This window comes from Papio anubis, chromosome 8, assembly GCF_008728515.1.
Source record: "Papio anubis isolate 15944 chromosome 8, Panubis1.0, whole genome shotgun sequence".
Taxonomy (NCBI): domain Eukaryota; kingdom Metazoa; phylum Chordata; class Mammalia; order Primates; family Cercopithecidae; genus Papio; species Papio anubis.
In genome coordinates, this window is record NC_044983.1 from 139,667,346 (window position 1) to 139,686,503 (window position 19,158).

The 19,158-nt window shown below is 62.3% G+C and overlaps 2 protein-coding genes across 8 annotated transcripts in view; both read left to right on the forward strand.

The window, feature by feature from the left end:
* The window catches only part of PPP1R16A (protein phosphatase 1 regulatory subunit 16A), a 27,343-nt gene extending 13,404 nt beyond the window's left edge, over positions 1–13,939 (forward strand). For 4 of the 6 annotated variants that reach the window (XM_009213800.2, XM_009213802.4, XM_009213801.4 and 1 more), the window contains exons 2-12: positions 1,825–1,989; positions 8,167–9,160; positions 10,567–10,637; positions 10,713–10,858; positions 11,919–12,022; positions 12,090–12,214; positions 12,310–12,435; positions 12,509–12,584; positions 12,665–12,794; positions 12,947–13,112; positions 13,337–13,939. In XM_009213800.2, the coding sequence (XP_009212064.1) occupies positions 8,902–9,160; positions 10,567–10,637; positions 10,713–10,858; positions 11,919–12,022; positions 12,090–12,214; positions 12,310–12,435; positions 12,509–12,584; positions 12,665–12,794; positions 12,947–13,112; positions 13,337–13,720 (1,587 nt within the window). In that variant the 5' untranslated portion in view covers positions 1,825–1,989; positions 8,167–8,901 and the 3' untranslated portion in view covers positions 13,721–13,939. Of the gene's footprint in view, positions 1–1,824; positions 1,990–4,374; positions 5,254–8,166; positions 9,161–10,566; positions 10,638–10,712; positions 10,859–11,918; positions 12,023–12,089; positions 12,215–12,309; positions 12,436–12,508; positions 12,585–12,664; positions 12,795–12,946; positions 13,113–13,336 lie in introns of those variants that run through there. The other 2 variants (XM_009213803.3, XM_009213804.4) reach the window with 2 other exon arrangements.
* On the forward strand, positions 13,846–18,688 carry GPT (glutamic--pyruvic transaminase). Of its 2 annotated transcripts, XM_003903281.5 has the most exons (13): positions 13,846–13,941; positions 14,886–14,947; positions 16,012–16,177; positions 16,314–16,403; positions 16,476–16,584; positions 16,700–16,833; positions 16,948–17,191; positions 17,339–17,418; positions 17,486–17,622; positions 17,730–17,904; positions 18,007–18,162; positions 18,236–18,348; positions 18,415–18,688. In XM_003903281.5, the coding sequence occupies exons 1-13, from the start codon at positions 13,867–13,869 to the stop codon at positions 18,503–18,505; spliced, it is 1,632 nt and encodes a 543-aa protein (XP_003903330.2). In that variant the 5' UTR covers positions 13,846–13,866; the 3' UTR covers positions 18,506–18,688. The 2 variants fall into 2 exon arrangements, with proteins under 2 accessions (XP_003903330.2, XP_009212063.1); XM_009213799.4 differs by lacking the exons at positions 13,846–13,941; positions 14,886–14,947 and adding an exon at positions 14,985–15,494.
* The last annotated feature ends 470 nt before the right edge of the window (positions 18,689–19,158 follow it).

Below are 19,158 nucleotides of genomic sequence, written 5' to 3' on the forward strand. Positions count from 1 at the left end.
TTTTGATTGGGACTACGTCAAATTTTGTATGAATTTGGGAAGAAATGACATCTTTTCGGTTCTGGGTCTTGTGACATATGACGTGATGTCTCCTCCCGTATCTTCTCATAAAGATATGGTTGTGGTTTTCTGTGTACATTTTTTGTTAGGCTTATTCTGAGGCATTGAGGCTTTTGGGTGCTATTCTGTTTTTCAGTTCGAAGTCGGAGTGGACATCCTCCCCTGTCAGCCTCTGTCTTTCCAGGGAATATGCGTGGTCTGGGAGGGCAGGAGAGAAAAGGCAAGGGAAGCAGATGTCTGCAAGCGTCAGAGCCCTTGAGGGAGTGGCTCTGCTATGTTCAGTCACTGGGGCTGTGGGAGCAGGAGGGCGTGGGGCAAGGTGAGGGCATGGCAGTGAGGGAGACACTGGAGTGCTGGAGTCAGGGCTTGCAGGAGTGAGCCGGGCAGAGAGGAGGCGATGGGCAGAGAGTGGGGTATTGAATGGAGGTGACAGGCGTGGGCTGCAGTTACTGGTGGTGATGGACCACAGTTGGTCAGATGAGGACACTGGTGTAGAAAAGAGGTCAAGGCTCGGAGGGGACAGGCAGTCTGCGGAAGTTTCTCCACGAGAACATTAGACCACCAGGAATTCGGGCAGTGATGGGTGGGGGTGAAGCCACAGTGAGGGCCGGTGCTGGGTGCTGGGTGCTTGGTGCCTGATGATGTGTGTTCCAGCTGGAATGCTCAGGGAGAGGAGGGGAGGGGACTCCAGGCCTCAGCCAGGAGCATGAAACGCTCAGGGAGAGGAGGGGAGGGGACTCCAGGCCTCAGCCAGGAGCACAGGGGTTGGGGAAGGAGGGCCCTCAGTAGGGAAGACACGATGTCTCTGGGGACAGAGCCCCAGGGCAGGGTTTCAGGATGGAGGCTGGAGAAAGCCTGGATCAGAAGCCCCCTCCCGGCCGGGCGCGGCAGCTCACCCCTGTAATTCCAGCACTTTGGGAGGCTGAGGCAGGCAGATCACTTGAGGTCAGGAGTTCAAGACCAACCTTGCCAACATGGAGAAACCCTCTCTCTACTAAAAATACAAATATTAGCTGGGTGTTGTGCCACACACCTATAATCGCAGCTACTCAGGAGGCTGAGGCAGGAGAATCATTTGAACCCAGGAGCCAGAGGTTGCAGTATTTCATGCCGATGCAGATGCTTTGGGATGAACTTCTGAGGGTTGGACTGGGAGGGGGTGAGCTGTACATTGGGCCCTGGAGGACACTCAGACCCTCCCTCCTGCCCCCATCACCACTCACTCATCCAGCCACCACTTCCCCTAAACTGCTGCTTCCTTGGAGCAGTCTGCAGGCCCCGGGCGTGCCCTGTGTGTAGGAAACTTACTGCTGGGGCCTCCCTCCCAGAGTTTCATGCAGCTGCAGAGGCCCCTCCAGAGCCTCTTCGTCTGCCCTGGACACCCCATACCTTCTGTGGTGACCGCAGTAGACGTGGTGTGACATGCTGGTGCGCATCCTGCAGCTCGACTCCAGTCCCCAGATGTAGCTGCTTAAAGGCAGGGCCTGCCCCCGCTGTCCCTCCCCAGGGCACAGGCAGACAAGTGCAAATGGAACCTCTCCAGCAGCCACCAACCTGCTTTATGGCTGGTGCTGTCCTTGTCACGTTTTGGGAGGTCTCTGGACATTTGGCTTCTTTTCAGAGTGGACCATGCGGGCCACGGGCCATAGGGAGCCTTGGCCTGAGCTTGTCCACTCCTTGGCCGCACTGAGCTGTGCCTGCCTTGCCAGCTTCTGCCTGGCTCCCTCGGTCCTTCACAACGGCTGATGAAGGCCCCTCTTCCAGGTGCTGGCACATGGGTGAGGAGTCGTAGAAGAGGGGCCTGCAGATTGTGCTCTCAGCAAGCCTGTCGTCTAGTGGAAGAGACTGGCCGGGACACAGAACCCACGTGTAGACGCTGCTGTGGGTTGGTGGCAGGGGTCGGGAAGGTGCCATCAGCAGTCCTCAAAGGTAAGCTGCTGGGGCTGGGTGTGATGGCTTGCGCCTATAATCCCAGCACTTTGGGAGGCCAAGGCGGGCAGATCACCTGAGGTCAGGAGTTCCAGACCAGCTTGGCCAACATGACAAAACGCCGTATCTACTAAAAATACAAAAATTAGCCCGTGTGGTGGCAGGCGCCTGTAATCTCAGCTAATTGGGAGACTTAGGCAGGAAAATCGCTTGAACCTGGGAGGTGGAGGTTGCTGTGAGCTGAGATCGCACCACTGCACTCTAGCCTGGGTGACAGAGCAAGACCCTGTCTCAAAAAAAAAAAAACAAAAAAAAAAAACGGTGAGCTGCTGTCTGCCCAGCCAAGGGTTGGGAAGAGACCAGCAGTCTGGCTGGAGAAGCCTCCCATCCAGCCTTCCCGATGAACGGTGAACATCTCTCTGGCAGGACACCCAGCACTGGCGTTGGTTACAGCTGGGGTGAGGCATGTCTCCAGAGCCTGCACCTTCAGAAGGTCAGCAGTCCTTCTGAGAGTCCAGCACTGCAGCCACTGACTCCCAGCCAGCCTCTCTGCCCATACAGAGAAGTCTGGCCAGGCATGGTGACACATGTCTGTGATCACAACACTTTGGGAGGCTGAGGCAGGAGGATCGCATCAGCCCAGGAGTTTGAGACCAGTCTGGGCAACACAGGGAGACCCCAACTCCACACACAAAAAAGACAACAACAAATAAGCCGGGTGTGGTGGCATGCACCTGTAGTCCCAGCTACTGGGGAGGCTGAGATGGGAGGATCGCTGGAGCCCAGGAAGTTGAGGCTGCAGTGAGCTGTGATTGCAGCACTGCACTCCAGCCTGGGGACAGAGCAACACCCTGCCTCAGAAACAAACAAAACAGAATCAAACAAACCAGTCTGTGTGTATGTAACACTTTTAGCCAGGCTCTGGCAGCCTCTGTACCCACTGGCAAGATACCATAGCCATTCTCCCAAGGACATTGAGACCCACCTCCTCTTGTTAACAGATGTGTATGTATAGACGTTATTCTACAGAACGGCTACACAGTTATTTTTCTCAGAATGATAGGCATCTAGGTAGTTTCCCATTTTTTGCTCTGTATCTCGTAGATACTGCTACAAATAAAATCAGATCTGGTCAGATGTGGTGGCTCATACCTATAATCCCAGCACTTTGGGAGGCCGAGGCATAAGGATTGCTTAAGTCCAGGAGTCCAGACACAAGCCTGGGCAACACAGGAAAACACTGTCTCTACAAAACAAATTTAAAAATTAGCCAGGTGTAGGCCGGGTGTGGTGGCTCACGCCTGTAATCCCAGCACTTTGGGAGGCCGAGGCAGGTGGATCACCAGGTCAGGAGATCGAGACCATCCTGGCTAACACGGTGAAACCCCGTATCTACTAAAAATACAAAAAATGAGCCGGGCGAGGTGGCGGTGGCCTGTAGTCCCAGCTACTCGGGAGGCTGAGGCAGGAGAATGGCGGGAACCCGGAGGCGGAGCTTGCAGTGAGCAGAGGTCGCGCCACTGCACTCCAGCCTGGGCAAGAGTGAGACTCCATCTCAAAAATAAAAAAAGAAAGAAAAATTTTCTGGGTGTGGTGATCCCACCTGTGGTCCCAGCTACTTGGGAGGCCAAGGTGGGAGGACTGCTTGACCTTGGGAGGTCAAGGCTGCAGTGAGCCGTGATTGTACCACTGCACCCCAGCCTGGGCAAGAGTGAGACCCTGTCTCTTAAAGAACATAAAAAATCAACAACAAAACAACCAAGTTTTTTAGTTGTAAGTTACAGGAACCAACTCCACCAAGCCTAAGCATAACTGGGCTATAAAAGCCCCCAGAACCAGCCGTAGGGCAGGCAGTGTGGGGGTACTGGGCCGGCCCGTCCCTCGTGGGGCTCCTGTGGGACCGTCCAGGTGCCGCCCACTGCACCGTGGTACGTGGGCTTTCACCCTGTGATGTGCGGCCAGAAGGCAGGCAGGCTCCCCAGCACCGTCAGTCCCTCTAGCTGACCTGCTCTGGGGGTTTTAGTAGGGTGAGGTCCTAGAAATCAGGCTGTCAAAAGGCGTACTTTGTTTAATTTTTGAGACGGAGTCTCTCTCTGTCACCCAGGCTAGAGTACAGTGATGCAATTCTGGCTTACTGCAAGCTCCGCCTCCTGGGTTCAAGCGATTCTCCTGCCTGAGCCTCCCAAGTAGCTGGGAGTACAGGTGCCCGCCACCACACCCAGCTAATTTTTTGTATTTTTAGTAGAGACGGGGTTTTACCGTGTTAGCCAGGATGGTCTCGATCTCCTGACCTGGTGATCCACCAGCCTCGGCCTCCCAAAGTGCTGGGATTACAGGCGTGAGCCACTGTGCCTAGGTGCACATTTTAAATTTGGAGGTGCACCTTACTGAGGTGCACTGTTCACGCATCCCTGTGAACGTGGGTGCCTACAGCAGGTCCCCGGCCCTCCGCCCCGCCTGTGGAAGCAAGTTCCCATCCTCTTTCTGCACCGTCCTCAGCATTTCTCTGAGACTCTTTCCCCTACCCCTTTCCTCTCTTTTCTTTCTCCGAATGGCATGCGGCCTCCACCTATCCCTTGTCCCTATCTCTGGTGAATAGAGTGACACCGCCCCTCGGGCTCTGAGCCCTCCTTGCACCATGGACACTGGGAGGTGGGCGCTGTGGTGAAGTGGTGACTGGGGCAGCTCTGGATTTAGGCGTGGCCTTGGTCTCCCCGTGTGGAAGACGGGGTGATGGCAGTAGAGAGGGCGCTGAGGCTCCTGGGCCTGGAGCTGTTCTCACGGGGGCTCCTGGGAGCTTGGGCTGGGCCTCCGTGCTCTGCTGGGCCTCCCTTCCTGAAGCCACATGGCCCAGAGGTATGCAGGCTATGAGGGGACGGTGGGTGAGGGTCGGAACAGTGCCCCGTATCCTCCACGGGCTCCTCCCGCCTGGGCCCGCACTCAAGTGCAGCTGGCCTGGGCTTTGACTGAGAACTGGAATGAACCGACCAGGTTATCTGTTTAGAACTGGAATGAACCGACCCGGGAATCTGTTTGACATTCCAGGGAGGTTTGGGGGAAGGTTTGTGGAGGAGAGGGAGCCGCCCTGCCCAGCCCCTCAGCCTGGGTGTGTCCGTTTGGGAGGACTACGAGCCGGCCACCAGGCCTTCATGGCTCAGCCGAGTGGCAAGTCTTCTCGGCTCTGGTGGGCTGTTCCTGATCCATCTGTGGCTGGGAGGAGTAGACAAAGCTTGGTGAAGTTCGGCTAGGGCAGCCAAGATTCAGGTGGGTGGGAGGCCGCCTTTCCTCCTGGAGCCCTCAGCCCGCTGCCGTGGGCCTTCAGCCAGCCCCTTCCTTCTGAGGCTGGTTCCTGGGCAGGGAGGCCAGAGGGGGACACTTAGGGCTCAGCCTGGGGGGAAGTGGGCACTGGGACGCCCCCTGGCACCCACTTTTGGGGGGCTCTGGGCTCACTTTGGGCACCTCATTTTCTCTTAGAGGAGGCAGCTGGGCCCTCGAGCAGGACAGGAACCTGCCCAGAGTCCCATGCAGACATCGGGCAGCTTCCAGCTAGGAAGGTGGGCCTGCCAGGGTGGGGGCCGAGTGCCCTGTGAGCCGTGCTTGGTGGGGTGGGGGAGGTAGAGCCTCCCCACCCGTGGGCCTCCCTCTGCAGCCGGGGGTGTTGGGGGGCGGTTTGCACTGTCCAGATGCTGTTCTCTGATGAATTTTCACGGATGAGCTCGGAATGAGGAACGAGACAGGTGTTCCATCGGGAGTGCGGCTGCTGTGCTCAGGCTTTCTCTTCTGCAGGACACGGGCATCCGAACATCTTTTCTTCCTTTTTAAAAATTTGTTTTAATTTTTTTCTCTTACATTAATTATTTTTTAGTAATATAAATTGAGACGGGGTCTCACTGTGTTGCCCAGGCTGGTCTCGAACTCCTGGGCTCAAGAGACCTGCCTGCTTAAGCCTCCCAAAGTGCTGGGATTAAGGCTTGAGCCACCACCGTGCCCTGCCCATCTTTTCTTTATAAAATGCTGGGGACGGTAGGTGGTGTCTGTTAAATCTTTTTTTTTTTTGAGACAGGATCTCCCTCTGGAGTCCAGGCTGGAGTGCGGTGGTGTGATCTCAGCTCACTGCAGCCTCTCCCTCCCAGGCTCAAGGGATCCTCCCACCTCAGCCTCCGGAGGAGCTGGGACCACAGGCGTGTGCCACCAGCTAATTTTAAAATTATTTTGTAGAGATGGGGTCTTACTCTGTTGCCCAGGCTGGCCTTGAACTCCTGGGTTCAAGTGACCTTACTACCTTGGTTCCCAAAGTGTGGGCATGAGCCACTGTTCTCTGACAGCTAAATCTTCTTAATCTCTCCTTCCCGTGGCTGGAGAGAGACTGGGGCTGGGCGAGGGCAGCCTGCCTTGCTCTCCTTCCCTTGCTCTTGGCTTGTGATCTCTTTGGGTTGGGGTGGGGGTAAGTGGCTACTGCCCAGGTGGGTTCTCTGGCAGGTCCAGAGATGCCAATGACAGAGAGGTGAGGATCTCATCTCGCCAGCCCTGTCAGGAAGACGGTGTGGGCTATGACTGGCTGGCAGGGAGGGCGGGCTCTGCCATACCAGGTGTGGTGTGCCTCCTCTGTCCTCGCAGGTGGGGAGCTGGCAGCATGCCTGCAGGAGTGGCTCTCCTGCCTCTCTGGTACCCATGCTGTGTCTCTAGAGGGCAAGGGGAGGACTTGGGAGACTGGGCGGGGCGTCTGGCCAGCGTGTGCTTGCCCTGGCCTCTGCGGTCTGCAGAGCTGGCGAGGCTTGGGAGCAGGCTGCTCAGAGGGAGAGCTACTGCCTGGAAAAGCTCTTTACCTGGCAGACAGAAAGCCAGGCCGGGGCTCCTGGCCTTATTGGCCATGTCCTCAGGAAGCCTCTGAGGCTACGCCTGCAGAGGGGAACTATGTCTAGAGAAGGCTGAACCTGTAAAGTGGGGCTCCCAGATAAATTGGGGGCCCCTGAGCAGGAAGGACCTGACTGGCTTAATTTGACCTGGCCCAGGACAGTTCCCTTCCTGAAAGAAGGGGGCAATTCTATGACTTCTTCTGGGTATAAGTCCAGCAGTGAAGAGTTGGGTCAGTGTGTAGATGGCCATGAGGCCTGGCTGGGTAGAGAATGGGACTCCTGGCAGGCATCTTCTGCAGAGCACGGAGTGCCGTATGTATGTATGTATGTATGTATGTATGTATGTATTGAGACGGAGTCTCGCTCTGTCGCCCAGGCTGGAGTGCAGTGGCGCCATCTCGGCTCACTGCAAGCTCCGCCTCCCGGGTTCACGCCATTCTCCTGCCTTAGCCTCCCAAGTAGCTGGGACTACAGGCGCCCGCCACCACGCCCGGCTAGTTTTTTGTATTTTTAGTAGAGATGGGGTTTCACCGTGTTAGCCAGGATGGTCTCGATCTCCTGACCTCGTGATCCACCCACCTCAGCCTCCCAAAGTACTGGGATTACAGGCGTGAGCCACCGCGCCCAGCCAAGCACAGAGTGCCTTCTGAGGTGCAGCCTGTGGCCAGCCAAGCGACCACACTTGGTGTGTCGGGCAGGACTAGGGCCATAGCGGGTACCTCGCCAGGGTTGTGCTCCAGCCGAAGCTGTCTGCCTGCCTGTCTGTCCCCATAGGCCTCAAGCCAGGCACCAGGTAGGGGCTTCTATTGCAGCCCAGGATGGCAGAGGCATTGTGGGAACCCAGCAAGGAAGAGGTCTAGAGACTGGGCAGTGAGAAGCTGTGGTGTCAGTCAGGACAGGCGGAGGCGCAGGAGGCGGGGCCTGCCCTTAGAAGGCAGTAGCCTGCAAAGCCCTCATGACTGTTCCAGGAGACCTCACCTTACCCAGCCTGAGGGCAGCGCCTGGCCCTGGAGGAGCAGCCTAGCAGGGAATGCCTTGCTGGGGTGGGCAGCCGTTTCTGGAAAGGGTGGGTGGGAGGAGCCTGACATGCCTTTCCCCTTCCCCTCTCTGAACCTGGGGCAGAATGGGGGCAGAGTAGCTCCCCATACCCCCAGTATTGTTGCTCTGCAGTGCTCTCTGTGGACCAGAGGGTGGGCCTCACACAGGGCAGGACCCGAGATGGCTGGAAGCCTGGTCTCACCTGAGGCCCAGGGCAGGGGCTCCCTGGGGCCACCCTGCCTCAAGCCGGCCTCAATGTGCTTCCTTGTTCCCCACTTCTCAGGTGTGAGCAGCTGCCGGAAGGGGAGGTGCTCCTGAAGACACTGTGGCTGGCCCGCCTGTGCCCTTGGTGCTCTGGCTGCCTAGAGAGCCTCACCCCTGGGCCCTGGGGCCAGGACGCCAGGACTCTGACCACCTGCCCTGCCCCAGCCTCAGCGGCTGCACCTCCTCATTAGTACTGACGCACTGACCTCGGCACACAGCTGGGAGGGGTTGGGGGGCTGGGCCATGGCTGCTCCCAGGCCCCACCCAGGCTCCTGAGCCTAGAAAGTGAAAAGAGGGCTCTCAGGGGCTCACGGGGGCTCTCATTGCTGATTGGCCCTGCCCTCCCTTCCCCCTCAGCAAGGTGCCAGGAAGCTGGAACCTTGTTATCTGGGTAATTAGTTTCAGACCCTGGACTGAGGCCGGCCAGGTCTCGGGGCTGCCTCCCATAGGTTGTGCACCCTGACCCCGAGAGGGAGGCGAGGCACTGCTGGTCGACAGCTAGAGGCTGGCCTGGGGAGCAGGTTCGGGGTGCCCTTCCACACTGCCCTCCCTGCCCTGGCCCGTGCCCCCCAGGGCTGCCTGGGCCTGGATATTGTGTGGGGCCTCCTGACCCAGCCAAGGGCACGGAGCTTTGGGAAGGGGATGCCCCCGAGGGTGCCAGTCCAGCCAGCTGCCCCACCCCTCAGGCCCAGCCTGGCCCCCAAGCTCCCCACTCTGGTGCCCCGAGCAGCCCTGTGGGCAAGCAGCCACCACCATGGCCGAGCACCTGGAGCTGCTGGCAGAGATGCCCATGGTGGGCAGGATGAGCACGCAGGAGCGGCTGAAGCATGCCCAGAAGCGGCGTGCCCAGCAGGTGAAGACGTGGGCCCAGGCTGAGAAGGAGGCCCAGGGCAAGAAGGGTCCTGGGGAGCGTCCCCGGAAGGAGGCAGCCGGCCGAGGGCCCCCGAAGCAGGTCGTCTTCCCTCCCAGTGTTGTCCTTCTGGAGGCCGCTGCCCGAAACGACCTGGAAGAAGGTGAGTGGCTGAGCCCAGAGCAGCTCCCAGCCAGCGGCCACTCCCTGCCACCTGGGGGCCGTCTCGTGCCAAGCCTGGGGCTGGGCCTGTCCACAGCTCCTGGGCTCCAGCCCCCAGATCTTGCCTGGTCTCTTCAGGCTGGGTAGCCCAGCATCCCCCCATCAGGCAAACCCCAAGCAGCGGGCAGCCGTGAGGTGAGCCCGTGCGGGGCAGCCTTCCTTCAGGTGGGGGCTGCATGCAGAGGGGTCCTGCTGCGAGGTGAGCGGAGGCCATGGGTGGACCCCCAGGAGCCTTCGGACACCTGGTGCGGGGCCCGCGGGGGCGGGGTGGCCGGACACCTGGTGCGGGGCCCGCGGGGGCGGGGTGGCCGGACACCTGGTGCGGGGCGGGGGGGCGGGGTGGCCATACACCTGGTGCGGGGCCTGTGGGCAGGGTGGCCGGCAGTCATTGGTGCCTCTTTCTAGGCTGCTCAGGAGAGCCCTGGTCTCCACCTCTGCGGGTTAGAGAGCCAGGCCCCGGGTAGGCACAGAGCCCATGCTGGTGGTCCCTCTCTCGATGCCTGCCGCAGGCTCTGCTTTTGACTGTTCTCCTCACCTGTGCCCCACGCTTGCCGCCGCAGCTGTGTGGGTTCCACTTGTGGTGCTCTGGGGTCTGGGGAGAAGAGGCACTGTAGTGGCCCTTGACCCCTCCCTGCCTCCCTCCACGGCAGAGTAAGGAGGAGCTGGCAGTGTCTGCCCTACATCTTCCCATGTGGACAGGAGCCCTCCCAGGAGGCCTGGAGGCAGAGGGAAGAGGCAGAGGGTGCCATGGTCCACAGGGAGCTGTGGGAAGGCAGGAGCCCTTCTGCTGCACCCCAGGCGCCATCAGGGAGGACCCTGGTGACCTGGGCGAGAGCTGGGCCTGAGTTGGGATCTTTGAAGGGGAGGGGAGCGAGAGCAGGGATGTACTCTGCTGGTGGGGAGCCTCAGGTCAGGTCCCAGAGGACCCAGGGGAGATCATGAACACAGGGCTTGCCAGTTGTCAGGGGAGAGCCGAAGGAGCTGCAGCTTTATGGCACAGTCTAGCTGCGGTAGTCTCGGGGCAGGGAGCCCTTCCTGGCTGAAGGGAGGTGCGGGATTATTGGAGTGCTGCTCTCACACAGAAGCACGGCCTGTTCTGGGGGTCGGAAGGCTGGAGCACCACCATGAAGGGCCTGCAGGTGGGTGGAGGCAGAGGGCTTCTGGGAGTGTGACTGGCCTGGGCCAGACAGATGCCTGGTGCTCCTGCCCCCACCCCCCGGCTCTGGTGTGCCTCTTGCCATTGGCACCACTGTCTTCTTTGTCCTTCCCTGAGTCCTGGGCTGAAGCACAGTTGACAGGACCCGACCAGGGACAGGACCCTGTCCTCACCTCGCCACCTTTTTTCAGTCCGCCAGTTCCTTGGGAGTGGGGTCAGCCCTGACTTGGCTAACGAGGATGGCCTGACAGCCCTGCATCAGGTCAGCCCTCGCTGGGCGTGGGTGGGGTGGGGGCTGGCCCCCATGCTCTGGCCGCTCACGTGGCACGGTTTGCAGTGCTGCATTGATGATTTCCGAGAGATGGTGCAGCAACTCCTGGAGGCTGGGGCCAACATCAATGCCTGCGACAGTGAGTGCTGGACGCCTCTGCATGCTGCGGCCACCTGTGGCCACCTGCACCTGGTGGAGCTGCTCATCACCAGGTAGGGCCTGCTGGGTGTCCGTGGCAGGGAGGGGCTTCCTCTCAGATGGCCGCTCAGGAGACCCCTCTTGTGTTCCCACCTTCACCTTTGCTGACCCTGCCTGTGTCCTGGCATGGAGAGCAGAGCCTGGGGCCCCAGGGGGATGGGCATGTGCCCAGGACAGCTTGGTCTCTGCCTCCCCAGCATGCATCCTCCTGCTGAGAGGGCGGTCTTGGGCCCCCCAGGGTGTGCACAGAGAAATGTCTTGGTCAGTGAGGACAGAAGTGAGGACAGAAGTGGTAAGGAGAGAAGGGCAGTGAGGAGGCCAGGTGGCTTGGGAGGAGAGGGTACCTGAGCACAGGTAGGGCTTTTACCTTTAACATAGAGGGACATAGAGCAGGAGGAGCTCTGAGCAGGGAGGGTGGTGGCCTCACCAGCGTCCACGAGCCTCCTCCCTTCTTTCCCCTTCGCTCCAGGCATCTGTAGTGGGAGAGAGGTCAGGGCTGCAGTCAGTCTCGAGTGCCCCCGTGAGGCCAGATGGGGTGTGGATGACGGTCCCATCACACTCAGGCGCTGCGGGGTGGGCGGGGATGTGGGGTGTCCAGAGGTAGGCCTGTTCCTCCTCTGCACACAGGCACACCCCCTTCTGTGTCCTGGGCTCCCCTTTGCTGACCTCCTTCCCCGGGGCTATGCTCCCCACAGCTCTGCGGCCCCTCAGCGTGGCTGCCTGGTCCTGCGACCCCACCGCCCTGTGCTCCCTGGGGTCCCCAGGGTCCCTGCTCCCCCAGCAGGCAGACCCATCTAGTGCACGTTTATGGGGGCACCACTGCCCCTGGAGGTGCCAGGAACCTGGAGCCCGGATGGGTAGAGACTGCAGGAGGCCTGTCTGGCCGAACCACAGGATCTAGGACTGAGGGGCAGCCAATGGGCCCCAAGGCCGCCTCTCCCAGCAGCAGGTGGACAGGGTGCCTCCTGAGGGGCAGCCCTGGGCTGAGGGGCCCTGGGGGGGACCTCTCCAAGTGAGAAGCTTGGCCAGTGGGGAAGGGCCCTGTGTCCAGCACCGCGTCCCTCTTCCCTGCAGTGGCGCCAATCTCCTGGCAGTCAACACCGACGGGAACATGCCCTATGACTTGTGTGACGATGAGCAGACGTTGGACTGCCTGGAGACTGCCATGGCCGACCGTGGTAGGTGCGGCGGTGCGGCTGTGGGAGGGCTGCCGGTGGCGCTCCCTCTGAGCCTGCCGCCTCGCAGGCATCACCCAGGACAGCATCGAGGCCGCCCGGGCCGTGCCAGAACTGCGCATGCTGGACGACATCCGGAGCCGGCTGCAGGCCGGGGCAGACCTCCATGCCCCGCTGGACCACGGGGCCACGCTGGTGAGGGCTAGGGGGTGAGGGGCATGCGGGGCTGGGGGCCTTGCTCCTTGGAGGTGGGGGATGGGGCCGAATTCAGGCCGGGCGCTTGCCTGCAGCTGCACATCGCAGCCGCCAACGGGTTCAGCGAGGCGGCTGCCCTGCTGCTGGAACACCGAGCCAGCCTGAGCGCTAAGGACCAAGATGGCTGGGAGCCGCTGCACGCCGCAGCCTACTGGGGCCAGGTGAGTGCGGGCAGCAGCAGGTGGGAGGGGGCTTCCAGCGCAGCCATCTGCAGCTCCTGCCTGCCGCCCACAGGTGCCCCTGGTGGAGCTGCTCGTGGCGCATGGGGCCGATCTGAACGCAAAGTCCCTGATGGACGAGACGCCCCTTGGTGAGCTTGCGGGGCCCACCTCCACCTGGGGGAGAGGACAGGCGAGGAGGGTGCCCCTGACGCCTGCACCCACTTCTCAGATGTGTGTGGGGACGAGGAGGTGCGGGCCAAGCTGCTGGAGCTGAAGCACAAGCACGACGCCCTCCTGCGCGCCCAGGGCCGCCAGCGCTCCCTGCTGCGCCGCCGCACCTCCAGCGCCGGCAGCCGCGGGTGAGCGCCGCCCCCAGCAGGCTCCGCCCCCGTCTTGGCCCCGCGGTTGTCAGCCCCGGCGGAGTGCCAGCCGAACTGGGGGCAGAGTACGAGGGGGCGGGGTCCTCCCGGCACTCCCCTTCCCCTCACTCCCTCTTCTCTCTCCTCCCCAGGAAGGTGGTGAGGCGGGCGAGCCTGACCCAGCGCACCGACCTGTACCGCAAGCAGCACGCCCAGGAGGCCATCGTGTGGCAACAGCCGCCGCCCCCCAGCCCGGAGCCGCCCGAGGACAGCGATGACTGCCAGACAGACGCAGAGCTCAGGCCACCGCCCCCGGAGGTGAGCGTCTCGTCCCTGCTCCGCCCAGCGCAGGGGTGGGCCTGGCTTTGCCCTGGTTCTCTCTCTGCTTGGACCCCCTCCTGCCTGTTAGGAATCGTGCCCTGTAGAGGCCAGCTGCTGCCCCATCTCTCCTGTCCGTCCCTTCGTGACCATACAGCCTGAACCCAAGGCTGGGGAGTGGGGTGGAGCCTCCTGATGGCCTCTGAGACCTTCACTGCCTGCAGGAGGACAACCCTGAAGTGGTCAGGCCGCACAATGGCCGAGTAGGGGGCTCCCCAGCGCGGCATCTGTACTCCAAGCGACTGGACCGGAGTGTCTCATACCAGCTGAGCTCCCTGGACAGCACCGCCCCCCACACGCTGGTCCATGACAAGGCCCACCACACCCTGGCTGACCTGAAGCGCCAGCGAGCTGCCGCCAAGCTGCAGCGACCCCCACCTGAGGGGCCCGAGAGCCCCGAGACGGTGGGGCCTGGCCTGCCTGGTCACACAGAGACCCGCCAGCCTGACTGTGGCTTCAGGGCAGGCGGGGACCCACCGCTGCTCAAGCTCACAGCCCCGGCGGTGGAGGCTCCTGTGGAGAGGAGGCCGTGCTGCCTGCTCATGTGAGGCAGTTCCTCGGCGGGCAGGGTTCCTGTCCCTGGGCACAGCCCAAGGCTGCCTCCCCACGGTGCGTGCCCTGGTGCTGCGGGTGGGCAGCACAGAAACCCCGGCTTTGACTGTGCAGGACACTGGCCCCTCTCAGGGCAGAAGACATGCCTGGAGAGACATCTGACTGCAAAGACTATTTTTATCTTGCAACTCTTGATAAAGGCTGTTTGCCATGGAGTGTACGTGTGTGTTGTGTGTCTCAGCTGGCTTGCTGCCCCACGGTGGGGAGTGGGTTGTGCCGTTTGGTCGGGGTGCCACCCATGCCTGTGAGCACGAAAGCCTGTAGGTGCACGCAGGGGCATGTGGCAGCCCTGGCCGTGTGGGAGTGAGGCCCACAGCCACTGGGCTGGAAGCCTGGGCCTCACCCACTCCCTCCCGTGCTCAGCCTCCTGGAGCCTCCTCTGTAACCCTTTGCTTTCCTGAGAGGAGCCAGGTGCTTTGAAGGAGCCTCCAATGGGGGCCAGCGTCTAGAGTGTCTGTGCTGAGGAGGTGGAGGGTGGGGGTCCCAGGGACCATGGCCTGGAAAGGGAAGTGGTGTTTTCCACAAGACTCTTGTGCCAGAGCCACAGGGGCAAAACAAGCACAAGACTGTGTCAGAACCTCCCTGGGAGGGGGTTGTGGGTCCCCAGTTCCTGGCATGCAGCCCCAATCCTAGGGCCTGGCTGCCAGCTTCTGCCTGGGCTGGCATAGGGGACATGCAGTTGGCCATTCTGGCTCTGAGCTGGCTGGGCACAAGGTGTCAGGGTGAGGGGGTCCCTTAGGGGCCTCAAGCAGGAGGGCTGAGGGCACCGCCAGTTTGTCTGTTCATGGCGGGCAGCTTTGTGTAGCCACCAGTGCTGGGTGGTGTGGGTTTGGGATGTTCTCTCTCCTGGCTCAGCACAGGCCTGTCAGCCCAGTGTCCTTTGGGCCTGCCCTTCCCCTCGCATCCCTGGTTGGAAGGGTGTTCTTGCAGGGCTACGGGCAGGCGGGGACTGGCTGCTGGTTAAATTTAGTGTGGGGGGTGGGGCAGCTGCCCAAGGTCCACCTGCCACCAGGGCTGCCACTTGGGCTCTGCTGCCAGGGGGCGGGCAGGGGCTGGCTCTGCCTGGGGCCAGGCCCATATTAACCTGTGCCCCTGTCTCAGGGCCAGAGGGGCAGGCCTGCGCACTGGGAGGCCGTTGTGGCAGCGAAGCAGAGAAGTGCAAGGTGAGAGGCCTGGGGGCCGGCTATCCTGACCCCTGTGGGTCAGGTTTCGTGGTGGCTGTTGGGGTGGGCCAGCACTGAGCCTGGCCTTTGGGCTCGGCAGGCTTGTGGAGGTGGGTCTCTGACGACCTATCCCGGCTCATTTCCTACTCTCTCCTCCAATCGGGAACAAGAGGGCCAGAGAACTCAGGTCACCCCTAGCCTGGGGTGTGTCCCAAGGGCAACCCCCAGCTGGTGCCTGGTGAAAGGGCAGCCACGGTGTGAGCTGTCCCAGGGCCCAGGGCTGGACTGCCTGGCTCCAGCCCCCTCCCCCAGCCCCTCGCAGTGCTCATCAGGGACCAAGGTCCAGCTACAGAGCTCTCGCAGCCTCTGGGCCATAGGTGCCAGCCCTGGAGAGGCCAGATGGAACCCAGAGCCTGAACACCCCTCCCCTCCCCCCAGCACCCCCTGGATTCCTGAGGCCTGGCTCAGTTACTAAGGAGACAGGTCCGCTGGCCCAAGCAAAGATGCGGGTGCCACGAGGGCTAGGCCTTGGCCAAGCCCTGCTGGGGTAAATCCCAGCAGCCCAGGCTCCAGTCTCACCTCGGGGGTCCCTCCTTTCCAGCTCTGCCAGCCCCTCAGGGCTGCTGGGCACTCCCTTCACCTCCTGAACACCCTAGGCGCTCAGCCCCCGGCCCCACATCTAGTCCCTCAGAGCTGTCCGGACCGAGACTGACGTCTGTACCTACCCCCTATGTGGGTCTCCTCCTCTCCCTTCATGGGGACACTGGGCAGGCACCGGGCCTTGCCCCAAGCCCCGCCTGCCGCCTCGCCCACTGCCTCTGCCTCCCTGGAGCAGAGCTGTTCCCAGACGGGTGGGGCGGGGCCCAACTGTCCCCAGCTCCTTCAGCCCTTTCTGTCTCCCCCAGTGGGGCCAGCTGCGGTGAAGAGGGTGCCCTCTTGCCTGGCGTCCCCTCTGCTACGGCTGCCTCCTCCCAGCCGTGGCCCACTGAGCCAGACCCAGCTGTCCCCACTCCCACTTCTGGTCCTGCCACCTCCTGAGCCGCCTTCCCACCTGGTCTGGGTAGAGTCATGGCCTCGAGCACAGGTGACCAGAGCCAGGCGGTGAGGAACGGACTGAGGACGAAGGTGCTGACGCTGCACAGCATGAATCCGCGTGTGCGGCAAGTGGAGTACGCAGTGCGTGGCCCCATAGTGCAGCGAGCCTTGGAGCTGGAGCAGGAGCTGCGCCAGGTATGGCCCAGGCCCCTCGCTGCCCTCCAGGTCACACTGGGGTGGCCGAGTTGGCCCCAGTCCCACTGGCTCACGGCACAAGGGCTGAAGGGTTAGGTAGGGCACGGTCTCCCTGCCTGCTCCCCTCCCCTCCCAGGGTGTGAAGAAGCCTTTCACCGAGGTCATCCGTGCCAACATCGGGGACGCACAGGCTATGGGGCAGAGGCCCATCACCTTCCTGCGCCAGGTGAGGCTCGTGCCCGCTGCACCCCTCCACCCCCCGCCCGTGTGCCCTGACCTCAGCACTCCGTCTTCCCAGGTCCTGGCTCTCTGTGTCAACCCCGATCTTCTGACCAGCCCCAGCTTCCCTCACGATGCCAAGAAGAGGGCGGAGCGCATCCTGCAGGCGTGTGGGGGCCACAGCCTGGGTGAGAGCCAGGGCCAGGAGGAAGCAGAGGGCGGCCCTGCCGCTGGAGGAGGGAGGTCCCCTGGGAGGGCTGAGAACTTCACCTGTAACTCCCATCCTGTCCTGCCCGAGTCCAGGGGCCTACAGCGTCAGCTCCGGCATCCAGCTGATCCGGGAGGACGTGGCGCAGTACATTGAGAGGCGCGACGGAGGTATCCCTGCGGACCCCAACAATGTCTTCCTGTCCACAGGGGCCAGCGACGCCATCGTGGTAGGCTGGGCATGCGCAGGAAGACATTCCTGACACTGCAGAGGGGGTGCCCAGGGTGGGGGACAGGTGCAGCCCCAGGCCCTGCCAACCCTGCCTTCCCCTTCCTTCTTGCAGACAGTGCTGAAGCTGCTGGTGGCCGGCGAGGGCCACACACGCACAGGTGTGCTCATTCCCATCCCCCAGTACCCACTCTACTCGGCCACACTGGCAGAGCTGGGCGCAGTGCAGGTGGATTACTACCTGGACGAGGAACGCGCCTGGGCGTTGGACGTGTCCGAGCTTCACCGTGCACTGTGTCAGGCGCGTGGCCACTGCCACCCTCGTGCGCTGTGTGTCATCAACCCTGGCAACCCCACCGGTGCGTTCCCGCCGCCCCGCCCCACTCCTCCCGCACCCTTGTGCGCCCTGGCCCAGGCAGTGCCGGGTCTGCCGTCCCCCGGCTGCCCAGTGGAGGGCAGTGCGCCCCCTTGGCTCACCCAGCCCTGCTGCCTCCCCCACACCCCAGGGCAGGTGCAGACCCGCGAGTGCATCGAGGCTGTGATCCGCTTCGCCTTCGAAGAGCGGCTCTTTCTGCTGGCGGACGAGGTGCGTGGCGCAGGGGAGCGGGAAGCCGGGCAACAGCCAGCCCCCGTGACGCCTTGCGCTCTTCCAGGTGTACCAGGACAACGTGTACGCCGCGGGCTCCCAGTTCCACTCATTCAAGAAGGTGCTCATGGAGATGGGGCCGCCCTATGCCGGGCAGCAGGAGCTCGCCTCCTTCCACTCCACCTCCAAGGGCTACATGGGCGAGTGCGTGCAGGCGAGGCGGGAGGGGGCTCGCGGGCTATGGCCTGGCCCTCCTCGCCCAGTGGGCCAACTCCTCTGCACCTGGCCTGGACGCGCCCCTCACCTGGCAGGTGCGGGTTCCGCGGCGGCTATGTGGAGGTGGTGAACATGGACGCTGCAGTGCAGCAGCAGATGCTGAAGCTGATGAGTGTGCGGCTGTGCCCGCCGGTGCCAGGCCAGGCCCTGCTGGACCTGGTGGTCAGCCCGCCCGCGCCCACTGACCCCTCCTTCGCGCAGTTCCAGGCTGTGAGTTGGGGGCAGGAGGGGGTCCAGGTGACCTAATCGGGGGTGGGGGATGCTGAGTGCTGTGCCCTCATGGGCCCTCCCTCCCTCCCTCTGTGGCCACAGGAGAGGCAGGCAGTGCTGGCGGAACTGGCGGCCAAAGCCAAGCTCACCGAGCAGGTCTTCAACGAGGCTCCCGGCATCAGCTGCAACCCAGTGCAGGGCGCCATGTACTCCTTCCCGCGTGTGCAGCTGCCCCCGGGGGCGGTGGAGCGTGCTCAGGTCAGGCGGGGGCGGGGCTGCAGGGTGGGCAGTGGTGGCCAGGCATCTCTCCCTGATGACTGCCTGTTCACAGGAGCTGGGCCTGGCCCCCGACATGTTCTTCTGCCTGCGCCTCCTGGAGGAGACTGGCATCTGCGTAGTGCCTGGGAGCGGCTTTGGGCAGCGGGAAGGCACCTACCACTTCCGGTGAGGCCCGGCCCTCACTGCCTGTCCCGCCACCCTGGCCCTTCACTCACTGTCAACTCCTTTCAGGATGACCATTCTGCCCCCCTTGGAGAAACTGCGGCTGCTGCTGGAGAAGCTGAGCAGATTTCATGCCAAATTCACCCTCGAGTACTCCTGAGCCCAGCCGGGGCCAGGCTGGGCGCCCCGGACTGTGTGCTCAGGGGCCCTGGGGGCTCTGGAGCCCACTGTACTTGCTCTTGCTGCCTGGCGGGCGGGGGGGGGGGGGGGCTGGGCCCCTGCCTTTCTGCAGGTCCCTAATAAAGCTGTGTGGCAGTCTGACTCCAGGGAGGAAACGCTGGCAGCTGCGTGGTCTGCTCCCACTTGCCTACCCTTCTTGCAAGCCTGAGTCCCTTCAGAGAAAGGGCCTTCCACGACCAGCACCCACTTGTTCCTCCTGAAGACCCGGCACCCACTATGGGCTGGGTCTTCCCCGTGGCCTCTTGCTGTGGGGCAGAGCCCGTCACGATCACACAGAAATGGGCTGAGAGTCTGGAGTGTGAGGAAAGCACAGGCCCACACCCCTTTGTGGAAGCCCCCAGAGCTGTTGGGGTGGGGATGGGGCTTGACAAAGAATCTAGGGAACCAGGGGCCCAGTTGGCCACCCAAAGAAACAGCCTTTCCTGAAGAAGGCGCAGAAAGCTGTCTCCTTCCTGGCTCCCTTCCCTGTGAGGTCCACGTCCCTTCCCTGTGAGGTCCAGGTCTTCCCTGTGAGGTCCAGGTCTTCCCTGTGAGGTCCACGTCTTCCCTGTGAGGTCCAGGTCTTCCCTGTGA

Bases quoted from the DNA above. Each gene is read 5' to 3' on its own strand.
- GPT (XM_003903281.5), top strand. From the start codon at position 13,867: ATGCCTGGAGAGACATCTGACTGCAAAGACTATTTTTATCTTGCAACT. The intron at 16,178-16,313 runs GTATGGCCCAGG...CTCCCCTCCCAG, and splicing joins TGGAGCAGGAGCTGCGCCAG to GGTGTGAAGAAGCCTTTCAC. The intron at 16,585-16,699 runs GTGAGAGCCAGG...GCCCGAGTCCAG, and splicing joins GTGTGGGGGCCACAGCCTGG to GGGCCTACAGCGTCAGCTCC.